The 15,238-nt window shown below is 42.5% G+C and overlaps 2 protein-coding genes across 2 annotated transcripts in view; one reads left to right on the top strand and one right to left on the bottom strand.

Moving 5' to 3' along the window:
* TTLL5 (tubulin tyrosine ligase-like family member 5) overlaps positions 1-15,238 on the bottom strand; it is a 235,864-nt gene that overhangs the window by 26,204 nt on the left and 194,422 nt on the right. The window lies entirely within an intron of this gene.
* LOC102249803 (eukaryotic peptide chain release factor GTP-binding subunit ERF3A-like) lies at positions 12,760-14,676 on the top strand. Its single transcript, XM_014531192.1, is given in 1 exon segment — positions 12,760-14,676. A coding segment is annotated over 1 exon segment (1,917 nt).

Raw genomic sequence — 15,238 nt, 5'->3', positions numbered from 1 at the left:
GGGAATGAACCACTTTAGGGAAATGTGTCCAAAGGTCCTGGGCTAGCCAGACATGCGGGGGACCAAGGGTTCTTGCATGGCCTGACGAAGAACAAAACAACTGCAGAGGTAGAGGACTGCTGTATTTCAAAGACCAATCTGAGATGTTCCATCTCTGCAAACCCAAGGGGAAACGAAGCGCTGTTCACTCACCTCCGCCTCTGACCCAAACAAGGGGAACAAAGAGGGTTCTGAGTCCATGGAAAGCCAGAGGGAGCTCTGTGGGAGCGGCAGGTCCCCGAGGGCCCAGAGGGCCCAGGAGCCCTGCCACTGCTTCGGAGGACAAGGAACCAGAGGTGCAACAAGAGGCCAGGCCCCTGGCACTGGCTCCACCACAAACCGGTTCCCCTCCACCAGGTTTCCATGTCTGAGGGCCTGAAATTCTGAGGGAGAGGCTCAATTGAAAGAGAGGAGGGAGGCAGGAAGGGGCCACCAGAGGCTTCTATTTTCACTACTACATCCCAATAAGTGAGCTTAGATGTGAAGAGTGCTTGCCAGGGGCTTGATTCAGTATGAGGGCTGAAGAACATTTATTCACTGTGGTGACAACCATATTTTCCAGTTCATCGAGGTGTTTATGCTCTATCCACTGAGCCAAACCAGTTAGGGCGAGGTGTTTGTTTTTAATATACTGTTGGATATGCAAAAAAAAAAAATCCTGCTGGATATGCATAACCCACGGACGCAGACAATAGGTGAAGGCCTGGGGCGGGGGCAGGCTAGAAGAGGTCAGTGAGGGGGAAAAAAAGGGGACATATGTAATACTTTCAACAATAAAAATTTATTTAAAAAATAGAACAAAATATTCAAACAAAAAAAATCTTGCTGGGCCTTCTAAACACAAAGAATAAATGAAAAGAACAAGATCAAAACAATGAGTATAGTAAACATCTCTGTGTAAAAAAGGGTACATATATAACAATGTATACACAAACACACAATGTTAATATCTGCACAATCCTGAACGATTTACCAAAAAACTGGCAACTTCCATGGAGAACTGGTTAACTAGGGGTCAATGTGGGAGGGAAACTAATTTTTTACTATATATCATATTTATCTTTTTTGAATTTTGTACCATCTATATGTAGTTATTATTAAAAAAGAAATGATAAAAAAGGTCAAAAGGAAGTCGAGTTCTAGTAACATTTAAGCAGGTAACAAATTAACTCTGAGTACAAGTAGAAGTATCCGAATAAAGCCCAAGTTTCACCCGGCTGGTCGAGGACTGGCCATTACACGAGGCTGAAGGAGGAACGGGCCGTTCCACATTTATGGCTACAAAACCAGATTAGGTCACTGCGAGAGGCAGGGACCCAGGCGAGGGGGAAAGAGCATGGCTCTGCACTCATGTGCTGCCAAGGCTCAGATGGAGGCTCTGCCACTTATCAACTGGTGACCTTTTCAAGTTACTCAACCTCTCCCGAGCTTCACCTTCCTGATAAGCAATTGTAATTACTTCGTTGGATTGCTGGGGATTAAATAAAGATCACACAAGGAAATCTAGCCAGGCATTCAATAATGATTTCTTGAAGTAAAACTGAAGGACCAGATACACACAGCAGACACTCAACCAATGTTCCGTTCCTTCTCAAACCTCAAACACCCACGAAGGGCAGATGACATGCACGTCTGCCTCCAGCTGCGATGACCTGTGACTGGTAGCTGGTTGTGTGTTTTTCTAGTCTTACGGTGATGCTCACTCGCTGTGAGACAAACTAGTGAAAACGAAAACATATGTTTAGGTTCCCTAGATCGCATTTGCTCAGTTCTCTTTGGCAGAAACACTCTTCGCCTTTTCTGAATGCTTATAAAAATTTATTTGTATGTCTTATCGCATTTAGCACATTCTACCTTGTGTTGCAGCCACTTATGTATGTATTTTTTTTCTCCGTCTGGACAATACACATTGGAAATGGCTGGATTTATATCTGATTAATTTTTGTTTCACCCATGGTGCCTGGAATGACTTGTGCATAGAAGGTGTTTAAGAAACATTTACTCTGTAAATGAAAAAAAAAACACACACAAAACCAATACAACCCTTACATTATAACAGGTATTCATTTCTTTTAGCAACCATAAATTCCTATATAAGAGAATAGTAAAGTATGTGTTTACATAGAAATGTAATCTTATAATATGATATTCTCTGGACTCTGAATAGTGCCTAGTGCAGTGGTTCTCAACCTTCTGGCCCTTCAAATACAGTTCCTCATGTTGTGACCCAACCATAAAATTATTTTCGTTGCTACTTCATAACTGTAATGTTGCTACTGTTATGAATCGTAATGTAAATATCTGATATGCAGGATGGTCTTAGGCGACCCCTGTGAAAGGGTCGTTCGACCGCCAAAGGGGTCGCGACCCACAGGTTGAGAACCGCTGGCCTAGTGTGTTATTTGTATTCAAGTCACACCCAGACCAACATGTAAGTAAGCCCTTCTGCAGATCCCAAACAAAAGTAAATTCACCTTCCTAGATGCAAACTTTGTGGCAGGACCTCCGACATTGATGTCCTGTAGTAATAAGGTCTGTCTTTACAGAAACAACAACATAAAATAAGTTAGGTGAACTTACTGCCTCTTGCCTGGGTATCACTTCTTCCTTTCTCTCTAATACCACTGCCCTGATTTTATTTGGGTAATGTGTGTTCAGCTAAAAAATTATGTTCCCCAATTCCTCCTGTACCTAGAAAAAACAGTTCTGAAATGTAAACAGTTTCCAGGTGCAGTTTTGGAGAAAGGCCTTTAAGGGAGGTAGACTGGGTTGGTACACACATTTTGCCCTTTACTATTCTTACCCAGATGTGATATCTAGCCGATGTGATATCTAGCCAGAGGTGGGCAGGCTTCAGGGAAAAGTTACCTGCTAAGGATTGCAGAGAAAGATAAAGACAGAAGGAACATGGGCTCCTGATAGCAAGCACCATGGACTTTGGGCGAGCCTATCTCTAGATTTCGGATTATATGGGGATAAAATGTATCTCTTACTTGTTTAACCCTTTGAGTGCCAACCAATATCCTAGGAACTATGCTAAAATTGCCAAGGCATTTTTGCTGATTTTACAGCAGTTTAGGAAAAAAAACTATGAATCGCAAGTAAATGACGTTACATATTCAAAAACTTCAGGAAACCTTTACTACATTGACATATTTAGCAATATCATCATCACTAATAAAAGCAGACTTAGAACTGGACGCCATTTCGAAGCTTTGATAGCGTTCCTGGAACTTCTGGTGAAAGACAGGAGGAGCGCGATCGCGCTCCCAGGCACTCTAGGGGTTAAGCCATTAGGGGAGGGGAGGGGAGGGGGGAGGGCTCCGTTACACTGCAGCCAAATGGAATCCTGAGTTGAGAAATAATTCCGAATCTACTAAAGAGTCAAGCTTGTTTAAGCCTCAATACAACATGTATGTACTGCAGCTCAGAGAAGCAGACACTCTTTTCAAATCAAAAGCTTCTAGGCTCTGACTTGTTTGGCGAGCATACTCTGATATACTGCATGGAATGAAACGATTACAACTCTGTAACACACCAAATTCCAAAAAGTCTGTAATGCAGACAGGTCCCCAGGTGTTTTACCAAAACCAAGGCTAAGTGGGATGAGATTCAATCAACCAAATCGGATCAGAAGCCCAGGAAAATACCCAGGCAATGTGAAAAGCAAACATATAAATGGATGTATTTAGACTAGCAGCAGCGGTCTCCCCAGGCCCCCACAGCCTACATTAGCCCCAGTCCTAGAACTCTACCAAGGACAGATCATGTGAACTGTTTTGCCCTGAGAGTCACTCATAAATGGACAGAAAAAGTGTATAAAGTTCCCTCTGTATAATTTCTAAGAAATGTGAGGTTCGGGTATACAACGTTAGCACTCTGTGCTTGTGGGTTGACAACCCGGGGATGGGGCCGCACTGTCATCAGTCAATGTCCTGGGAATGTGAGGGCTGTGTACGCACTGGCCTCCACTCAAGGCCTGGTCAACATATACAAGACTTCTGCTTCTTTATTGGGTGTGGGAAACAGCCATCATGCTTCAGCGAGGACACGCAGAGAAAACCGCGGTTTGAGGGTTGGCTTGGCCCCAGGCTAAAGACTGGAAAGGCCCTCCTTCTCCCACAACAGAGGGGGACTCGTGGGTGGGAAGGAGGAACTTCTGATAGACAGAACGCAGGCTGCAACTTGGAAGGTCACGGGGAAGCAAGATCTGGGCTCTCTTACTAGAAAGATAATACTATTTAGAGATTAAATTCTGGGAGGTTTTTTTTTTTTTTTCCAAATTCCTTCCAGAAAACACTCCTTTAGTCTTTACTTAGGCTTCTTGGTGATGAATCTGAGCTGGATGGTTCTTTGTAGTAAAATAACTCTAACTTTTTGAAAATGAAGGGGGATAGGGCAGGCAAACGGTAATCTCTACTTGAATGGCTTAATGTCTCTTTGTGCCCCTTTTACTCCGATTTCAGAATAGCCAACATTTCTAGGCCTTGTTCTCTCCACATGAGATTTCATCCTAATTTGGGATAAAGTTCCCATTACACAGAATACAAAGCCAGGAATTAGTCCTGGGAGGGTGTATCTTTGTGAGCATGTAAGACACTAATCACTCACCTTACTACAACCAGGCCCAGAGCTGTTCAAAGAACACATTAGGTCCTTTGTGCATCCACATGACGCTGTTAAAAGCTCAGGGCCGAGGTGAGGGTGAGGGCAAGGGCGAGGATAGCTGTTTCTCTTTTGGCAAAAGCAAGCTTCCAAAAGGCTTTTGTCTCCCACTGTATGGAGTTCTTGGCTGTCTTCCATTCACAATGTTTGTCAGCTGGGATAAGACTGGAGGCTGAGTGGAGAAACAGAGTACAACTCCTGGTCCTGCTACAGGGCGCTGGGCGGTGCTGCGTCCCTGAGAGGGCTGGGGCAGAACCCCTGAAAACGCTACTGTTCATAGAGAGAAAGACAGACACAAGCCCTGGAGGCAGGTCTCTGAGCTGTCAGACATTGAACGTCCTCTGGCACATCCTCCCATTTCTAAAACTAAGAAGCCCCTTTAGCACCTAGGAAAGAAAGCTCTTTACTAGTTCAAATCTACTCAAGGATGTACATATGGGTGGTCACCTGAACAGACAATTTAGGAGAAACTGGTTAACCACCCAAAAAAAACCACTGTGCTTCAGACAGTCCCTAAATCAACTGTAGGTGCTAATATCTGCGCAGCAATGCAGATCATTAAAAACAGATATTCAAATATACTCATGAGCCTCAGACTCCTTCATCTACCCAAACTGAAGATACCAAAGGTAGTTGGTTGCTTCCCTTACGTGCCCCAAACCAGGGACCAAAGCTGCAACCTAGGTATGTGCTCTGACAGGGAATCGAACCCATAACCTTTTCGTTGTACGGGAAGAAGTTCCTCTTCTCACATCTCTCTCTAGCAGTTGTGAATAAATTAAACTGCATATATCTTTTGATTGTCTAAATTAAGTAAACAGCAGTAAAAAGGTGTCTAATTAATACTCTATGAGCCTTGAACTTCTAAAACATCTTCTTTAATATTAACTAATTTTTACTTCTGGCACAGGGGGCTTAACTAAAACCCCCACGTTGAATGATAATGCCATGTGCATTTAAGGTTACAAGGAACACATAATAGAAGAGATATTTGCACACATTCACTGAAGCTTTAAACAACTGTCTATACCTACAACAGAATAGTATTCAGCCTTAAAAAAAAAAGAAGCCCTAACTGGTTTGGCTCTGTGGATAGAGTATTGGCCTGTGGACTCAAGGGTCCCAGGTTCGAATCCGGTCAAGGGCATGTACCTTGGCTGCGGGCACATCCCCAGTAGGGAGTGTGCAGGAGGCAGCTGATCGATGTTTCTCTCTCACCGATGTTTCTAACTCTCTATCCCTCTCCCTTCCTCTCTGTAAAAAATCAATAAAATATATTTTTTTAAAAAGAAATCCTGTCATATGCAACAAGATGGATAAACCTTCAGGACATTGTGCTAAATGAAATAAACCAATCACAAGAAGACAAATACCTACATGATTCCTCTTATATGAGGAACCTAAAGTAATCAGGCTCATTGAAACACAAAGTAAAATGGTGGTCGCCAGAGGTTGAGGGGAGAGGGATATGAGAAGTTGTTCCATGAGTATAGAGTTTTGGTCATCCAAGATGAATACATTATAGTGACCTGTTGTACAATAATGTGCATATAACTAACAATACTGTACACTTAAAAATTGAGAGGGTAGCCCTGGCTGGTTTGGCTCAGTGAATAGAGCACGGGACTGTGGACTGAAGGGTCCTGGGTTTGATTCCTGTCAAGGGCACATGCCTGAGACTTGATCCCCAGTAGGGGGCGTGCATGAGGCAGCCAATCAATTATCTCTCATCATTGATGTTTCTATCTCTCTCTCCCCTCTTCCTTCCTCTCTGAAATCAATAAAAATGTATTTTAAAAAATTAAGAGGGTAAATCTATGCTATGTGTTTTTGTTACAATGAAACAAAAAGTAATACATAACAATAAGATCAATGAAACTTTACTGAGCTTTTACGATGGGGTCAGCACCGCTCTCAGCGCTTTACATGTTATCATCATTTCATCCTCCCCGGCATTTGAGGTGGGTCCCATCATATCTCCACACACGAAGTAAGGAACCAAGGCACAAAAGGTTCCACAATTTGCTCACGATCACAGTTCCTAAGCAGTAAGCTGGGATCCACACCATGGAGGAGTCTGATTTCAGAGCCCCACTACACTACACGGCCTTCCTTATTTCTGCTCTGCTGACTTCCTTTTGCATTACATCCACTGAAATAAAACCTTCCTTCCAAAGCAAATCTAAAGCAAACCTAGCGATATGTCCAATTTTCATCAGATACATGTAGAATACAGAATTTCACTTTCTTTACTTCAAGAAGGTTAAAAAAGTTTGTAAGCAAATCATTACTTATTTTATTTTTTAAAATAAGTTTTTACTTATTTCAGAGAAAGAGATAGAACATCAATGATGCGATAGAATCATTGATCTGCTGCCTCCTGCACGCCCCCTACTGGGGATTGAGCCTGCAGCCCAGGCATGTGCTGCTGAGATCAAATGGTGACACTCAACCACTGAACTGCACTGGCCAGGCCACGTTACTTATTTAAAAAGTTAAAGAATGTATGTATGTATGTATATAAAAGTAACCTCAAAAGATCACTGATTGTCCCAGATTGAGAGCTCAATTAGTGAAAAAAAGAGAATTTATAGCCTCATTTTCAATGATCTCTTTAGATAAACCCTTTATCTGCTAGTAGTTTTAGGGAATTATTTATACATCAGGACCCTTGTTCCCCTAATAAAAGGATTGTGTCTTACATCTCCTGATTAGTAAAATGAACTAATTAGACAAGGCAATCTCTAGGTTTCCTTACAACTTTAAATTCAGCGTTTTTAAAGATCAAACTTGTCTCTGTCTTCAAATGCATAATTTATTTGACTCAGAATCTCGCATGGTTGACCTATTATCTTGCTGTCATGTTTATTAAGCTTTTCCCGTGCCTGCATCCATCTCAGATGGATGGGCTTCTTTTTGTTTAAAGATGAGGTCTTCCCTCACCTTACAAAGGTACTGCAGTGTGTCCCTCATATGCCCACAGACAAACAGAAATAAACCACAGGTCAGAGAGTGAGGGAGGAAACAGACTTCTCATCAGGCAGCTGTAGCAAAACCACATTTTAAGAATATGCAACAAACAAGATCGGCCGAAACCGGTTTGGCTCAGTGGATAGAGCGTTGGCCTGCGGACTGAAAGGTCCCAGGTTTGATTCCGGTCAAGGGCATGTACCTTGGTTGCGGGCACATCCCCAGTAGGAGATGTGCAGGAGGCAGCTGATCGATGTTTCTCTCTCACCGATGTTTCTAACTCTCTATCTCTCTCCCTTCCTCTCTGTAAAAAATCAATAAAATATATTTAAAAAAAAACAAAAACAAGATCGATCCCAAGCAGCTGATAGATGAACAATTCTTTTAATATACCCACAACCATGTAGAGTTCTGCATTTTGCTTCATTAAGCTGATTCTTTCTTTTATATTTGTGTATTTGAGTGTATAGCAGCAGAAGCAATAAAATTGGAATGCTAATGTATAAAACAAGAAGCAAACGAACACTCTACCAAGGGTACGGCGGGAGAGTGGAAAAGGGCTGTGGAAGCCCTCCCGCCTGGGCTGACTATTCTCTCTGCGATCAGCTAGCTGTGCAACCTTGCATCAGTTACTCCAACTCTGCGCATCAGCTTCCTCACCAGTGGCATGAAGACACTACATCCTGCACTCAGGAGACTCCCGCTATACGTCCATTTCCCTGCCCGCACCTTCCTCCCGCTAAGCTTCCAGGGGGACACTTCTCTAGGAGCAGCTCAGAAGACAACCTGATGGAAACCAGAGGACTTCTATTACTGTTAGTAATGAATCAGCATAATGAACTGAGGTCTGCATTATAATAATGCATTAAGAATTAGATTTATATGGTACTGAACGAGCAAGCATAACATGAGTCATGCAAAGGTGTCATTTGTGGTATTCACATTCATAGGCACCTGCCATATTTCCTGGTAGTCTTCTCAAAAACACCCATCATAGAAGTAAACTTAAAATAGTATGACCAGTAAAAATAACAGGACTGAAAGGCCAAACAATATGTTATCCAGATGATGTGTTATAGAATTGTACACTTGAAACTTATCTAATTTTATTAACCCATGTCACCCCAATAAATTTAATGAAAAATTGAAAAAGGCCAAAGTGATCATTAGAAAGATAATTCCTGTTATTAGTAACAATCCACGCAAGTGCTCAGAATCTCCAAAGTTTCAGTAGTCCCTGATCCTATTACTGAATAATACAAGCACCAGGGAGGGTAAAGTAAGGGCATTTCTAAGAGTTGTAAGCCCAGAAACACCTTCTTAAGACATTTCTTAAAGAATTTGTGTTAACCAGAACAATGTCTAGGCCTGAGTTTACCGATGTTTAACTAAACCTTTTCTCTTGAGACAGTACATAGTTAGGGTACCTGACAATAACTTTTCAAATACAGTTTTATAGGTATCAATAAATGCTTGTTGAGTGTATGAACTGAAGCTTAAAATTTATATAATAACACACATGGCTACTATTTATTAAACGCCTTAATAGATTGTCAGGGAGGTGGCATATAGCATGATAGCCGAGAGCTTGGATGCTGGAGGCTGACACACCTGGTTTCAAATCCCAGCTCTTCCATTTGTTACTTATGTGACTCTAATAAAGTTACATAAATGATGTTCTATTTTTTCATTTATAAAAGGGGCTAATAAGAGGGCAGTTGTGCCTGGCCGGCATGGCTCAGTGGTTGAGTGTTGACCTATGAACAAGGAAGTCATGGATTCAATGCCCGGTCAGAGCACATCCCAAGTCGCTGTCAATCCCTAGTATGGGGTGTGCAGGAGGCAGCCGATCAATGATTCTCTCTCATCACTGATGTTTCTATCTCTCCCTCCCTCTCTGAAATCAATAAAAAAATATATATATTTAAAAGTGGGCAGTTGTGAGGACTCAATACAAAAACTAGTATAACTTCTGGTTCAGTGCTTCACACATGGTAATGTCCCGAGGATTATAATCCTAATGATAACTCACAGGTATATTATCAACTTCATATTAGAGATAAGCAAACGGAGGTTTAAAGATGTTTGAATAACCTGTCCCAGGTCATAGGCTGGACAGGGATACGATTTAAACTGAGGATTATCCGACTCCAAAGATTGTCCAGCGTGCCTATTTCAAACAACTGGATGTAGTTTTACATGTATTATTTCACATATTTTCAATGTGTTTGTATGAAGTAAGACAAAGAAAAGAGTTTGATTTGACAAAATCTACTAAATCAAATGGTTCTAGGAAAATTCATCATCATTACCATCATCATCATCTAGAAACTAAGTGTTATATGAGTTCCTGATAAAGGTCAGAAGGAAAAACAAAACAGAACAAAAAACCCAAATCAAACCAAACAAAACCAAAAAAACAAAGCAGCAGTAGGTTATGACATTTAAGTCAACCTGCCCCGGGAATCTAAGCACACAGGCCTCCGTTCTCTCCCTTGCGTACGCACCCCCAGCGCACCCACCTCACAAGTACTGTTAGAAACACGCAGAGACCCCCCTGCGCAGCGAGCCTGTTTGCTTGCTCTCTTTGTGCCATGCTGAGGAGCTAGCGTGTTATTGCTGGCTGCCTGGAAAAGCCGGTGCCTGCTGAATTTCTCTCTTTCCCCTCCCCCACAACACAAACACACAGCAGCTGAAGACTTGGAGACACAGTATTCATTCCACCAGGGGGGCAGAATTTTTCTAGACACATGCAATGAAGTTTTAGGAGCAGAATAACAAGACTTGGCTGGGTTTATATGGGAATCCTTTCCACACCTGTGAGGTTGTGCATGCATGTGTGTACACACACACACACACACACACACACACGCATACACACACACACCATTAGCAAAAAGCTCATTACATATAGCCTTCAAGATGTTACTAGCACACAGAAAGACCCCTTGATGTGAACACTGAGCTGTCTGCCCCCCTGCTAATCTGAAAAAATTGGGATGGTGGGAAGGGGGAAGGTAAAGAACAGATGGGAGTGGAAAGATGAGAAGAATTTAGGATGCAGTTTTCTCCTGCCTTGAGTTATTTCACTATGTTGAAAAGTAAATCTACCTAAAATGGAAGGGCTTTGGGAACCAGTAAAACATTAAAATCCCCCTCTCCAACTTTGTCTTTAAAAGAAATTTCAGCAGTTCTGCCTTGGCCATCAAAATGTCCTTAATTTTTCTGTTTTGGGGCCTTTTTTTCAGTCTGGATGAGGCCGAGAAGAGAGTGGGAGGGAAGGAGAGGGGGCTGGGAGCAGAAGTTTAACAAAGGATCACTTTAACAGAAACTACTGAGTAATCGCTCTGTCCCGGGCCAAGAATAACATCAGCTCAATGTCGGCAATTAGAATCAGGTCAGTCGGGCCTCACAGCCTGCGAAGCCCTCCTCACAGACCCCAGCATGGAGGGCTACTCATGCTGATGTCACCAAGTCAACCGTTGCTGAAGAAAGTCCCACGACTCAGCTGAAAGAAAAGTTTTTAACCTGTTCCTTCAGGGGCAGGAAGCCAGTCTGAGAAGGAAGTGAGAAACAGAGGGAAAGGAGAGAGGAGACACATACAGGGACACATCAGCACATAACAGTCATTTTCCCATCCCTAGACTATCAAGATTCTGCACTTTCCCCAACCATCCCGACACTCATTTTCAATGAATTAATATGTGTGAAGCACCTGGAATGGCGACTGGACCTCCGTTAGTGCTTACTAAGTGTTGTATGATAATTAAAACACAGAGGGAAGAATGTGTCCCATTACTTATCTCTTATCCACTAGGAAACGTGAATGCTGGGGGCAGTGGTTGCTGAGCACAATGTACCTGATAAGAAGAATGAGCAAGGAGGTTTTCAAGTTTGGAGTGAGAAGATAGAAACAAAGTTCCGATAAAAAATGATTGCTGAAAATTTTATAAGGGCAACATTAAGATTTAACATATTCAATCTCCCTTCCAAAGGACAGAAAACAAATAACAAAGGGGAACATTTGTAATCTCTTTCCCTCTAGTCCAATGTTTCTCAACGTGCGCTACCCAGAAGAGCAGCTTTAATATCACCTGGAAACTTAGAAACGGAAATAAGTGAGCCCCATCCCAAATCTACTGAATCATAAATGGGGTTGGGGAAGCAATTGGTAACCGCAATAGGCCCTCCAAGGGGTTCTATGGCTCAAAACCAGGGGCCTACAAACTAGGGCTACAGGCCAAATCCAGCTTGCTGCCTGTTTTTGTAAATAAAGGTTTATTGGAAAACAGCCACAATCATTCATTTACATGTTATCTATGGCTGTTTTCATTCTCCCATAACAAAGTTGAGTAGTTGCCACAGAGACCCTATCTATATAGCCTGAAAGGTCTAAAATACTATAAGACTGACCATTTACAGAGTAAGTTTGCTGAACTCTGCTCTAATTTGGGACGTCTTGAAAAAAACAAACAAACAAAAAACAACCTCAAACACCAAAACTGCTGGTTTTACCCATCAATGTGTAAAAGCTCATAGTTTCCATTTTGTCTTTTATCACGCTCTCTATCAAATGGACTGAATCCCACATATGTCTTTGTACCTGTCCCTGGAAACCTTTGCCAATGGCTCTGGGTGACTTTCCTCTCCCACGCCCATGTTATAGGACCAGTTTTTAGTAGGGGTAGATTCAGTGAACAAAAATTTCTAGATTTATGAGTGAAATGCTAGACAGATATGGAGATCAAAACCAACTCCACATGAATGTTTGGAGATGCTCACTTCCAAACTCATATCCTGAATCAGAGTGGGCCTTCTTGAAATTAATACCTTCAGTAAACTGGCTACCTATCTGCAGAAAAGGATGGAGAACTTCCTCTGCAAGTAATGCAAGAAAGGCTGCAAGAGGCTGCTGCTACCGCAGCTGCGAATGCAGTGTCGGTACTTCGCTGTCTCTGCGCTGCCACTAAGGTGGGTGTGGCTACCCCTTGGCCCCGCGCTCTTGCTGCCTTCCCCCTGTCTGCATAGCCCGCTCTTTCTGTCCTACTGACCCCACTCCCTCCCTGCCACCCATCAGGTCCTCAGATGATGGACACGGGTAGCAGCAGCAGCAGCAGCAGCAGCAGCAGCGACTCAGCACCCGATTGCTGGGACCAGGTGGACATGGAGGCAGTGGGTTCAGCCCCTAGCGGGGACCTAGCCTCTTCAGCAGCAGTGGCCGAGGCCCAGCGTGAGCACCTCAGCTCGGCGGTCAGCCGTCACCTGAACATCAATGCCAAACCCTTCGTGCCTAACGTACGCGGAGTTCCACGCCGCGGAGTTCCTGCCGTCCTTCCTGCGGGCCCCGCCTAGCCGCAGACCCCCCCTGCGGACACCACCAGCATTGAGGAAACCTGCCCCGGCGTGGGCATACCTGAAGGTAAAAGGCTGGGGCTGGGGGCGCCTGTGGAACATGCCAAAGAGGAGCAGATAGTGTTGTGTGAAGGCTCCAGTTCAGCCGTCACCATGGAACTTTCTGGACCTGTTACAGAAAATGGAGAGGTGGAGATGGTTCTAGGGGAGTCATGGGAGCACAATAAAGAAATGAGTGAAGCCGCGCCAGGGGGTTGTTCACTGGGAGATGCAGGGCCCCCAGAAGAAAGTGGCCAGGAAATGACGGAGAAAGAGGAAATGAGAAAATCTAAATCTGTGGTCCTACCCTCAGGTGCTCCTAAAAAAGAACAGGTAAATGTTGTATTCACTGGGCACGTAGATGCTGGCAAGTCAACCATTGGAGGACAGATAATGTTTTTGACAGGAATGGTTGACAAAAGGACACTTGAGAAATATGAAAGAGAAGCTAAAGAAAAAAACAGAGAAACTTGGTATTTGTCCTGGGCCTTAGACACAAATCAAGAAGAACGAGACAAGGGTAAAACAGCAGAAGTGGGTCGTGCCTATTTTGAAACAGAAAAGAAACATTTCACAATTCTAGATGCCCCTGGCCATAAGAGTTTTGTCCCAAATATGATTGGTGGTGCTTCTCAAGCTGATTTGGCAGTGCTGGTCATTTCTGCCAGGAAAGGGGAGTTTGAAATTGGCTTTGAAAAAGGTGGACAGACAAGAGAACATGCTATGTTGGCAAAGACAGCAGGTGTAATGTATTTAGTAGTGCTTATTAATAAGATGGATGATCCCACAGTAAATTGGAGAAGCGAGAGATATGAAAAATGTAAAGAAAAACTGGTGCCCTTTTTGAAAAAAGTCGGCTTCAGTCCCAAAAAAGACATTCATTTTATGCCCTGCTCAGGGCTAACTGGGGCAAATATTAAAGAGCAATCAGATTTCTGCCCCTGGTACACTGAATTACCATTTATTCCATATTTGGATAACCTGCCAAACGTCAACAGATCAATTGATGGACCAATTAGACTGCCAATTGTGGATAAGTACAAGGATATGGGTACTGTGGTCCTGGGCAAGCTGAAATCAGGATCCATTTTTAAAGGCCAGCAGCTTGTGACGATGCCAAACAAGCACAATGTGGAAGTTCTTGGAATACTTTCTGATGATGCTGAAACTGATTATGTAGCCCCAGGTGAAAATCTTAAAATCAGACTGAAGGGAATTGAAGAAGAAGAGATTCTTCCAGGATTTATACTTTGTGACCCTAATAATCTTTGCCATTCTGGACGCACATTTGATGTTCAGATAGTGATTACTGAGCACAAGTCCATCATCTGTCCAAGTTATATTGCGGTGCTGCACATTCATACTTGTATTAAGGAAGTAGAGATAACAGCCTTAATCTCATTGGTAAACAAAAAATCTGGAGAAAAAAGTAAGACACGGCCCCGCTTCGTGAAACAAGATCAAGTATACATTGCCCGTTTAAGGACAGCAGGAACTATGTGCCTTGAGACATTCAAAGATTTTCCTCAGATGGGTCGTTTTACTTTAAGAGATGAGGGTAAGACCATTGCTATTGGAAACGTTCTGACACTGATCCCAGAGAAGGACTGAACAGCTTTCTTGATGCCCTTGCACAACACTGTGAGAACTGATTACGCCTTCTCTTATTTACTGGCCATTGATAGACTTTTCTCCATATTTTGCAAAGAAAATTTTCACAGCAAAAATTCGTGTTTTGTCAGCTTTCTCATGTTGAGATCTCAGTTATGTTTCACTGATGAACTTACCCACAAGTTTCCTCTTCCAATACCATTCTGCTTCCGTGGACAGAATCAGTAATAGCTTTGTAAGTGATGTGGATGTAATTGTGTATAACAATAAAAAATTAATATATTTTTAAATTTTTCATTTTCCATTAGGATATTTAGACAATCCTTGTTCATGCAGACCAATCAGTGTGTCTCAGTGTGTGTGTATATGTTAAAAAGACAATTAATATGTTAATAAAATACTCCATTTGAAAAAAAAAGAAAAAAGAAAGGCTGCAAGATCTTCCCAAAACATTTTTTAGGAGATCAGTATGAAAACCACTGTCCATGTACATAATTAACATATAGTAACATGATATACATGCTAATATAATATATGACAAATATAATAAATATAATAAATA

Source organism: Myotis brandtii, unplaced genomic scaffold, assembly GCF_000412655.1.
Source record: "Myotis brandtii unplaced genomic scaffold, ASM41265v1 scaffold793, whole genome shotgun sequence".
NCBI lineage: Eukaryota > Metazoa > Chordata > Mammalia > Chiroptera > Vespertilionidae > Myotis > Myotis brandtii.
The sequence above is the reverse complement of the archived record's forward strand: the minus strand, read 5'-3'. Positions and strand labels throughout refer to the sequence as shown.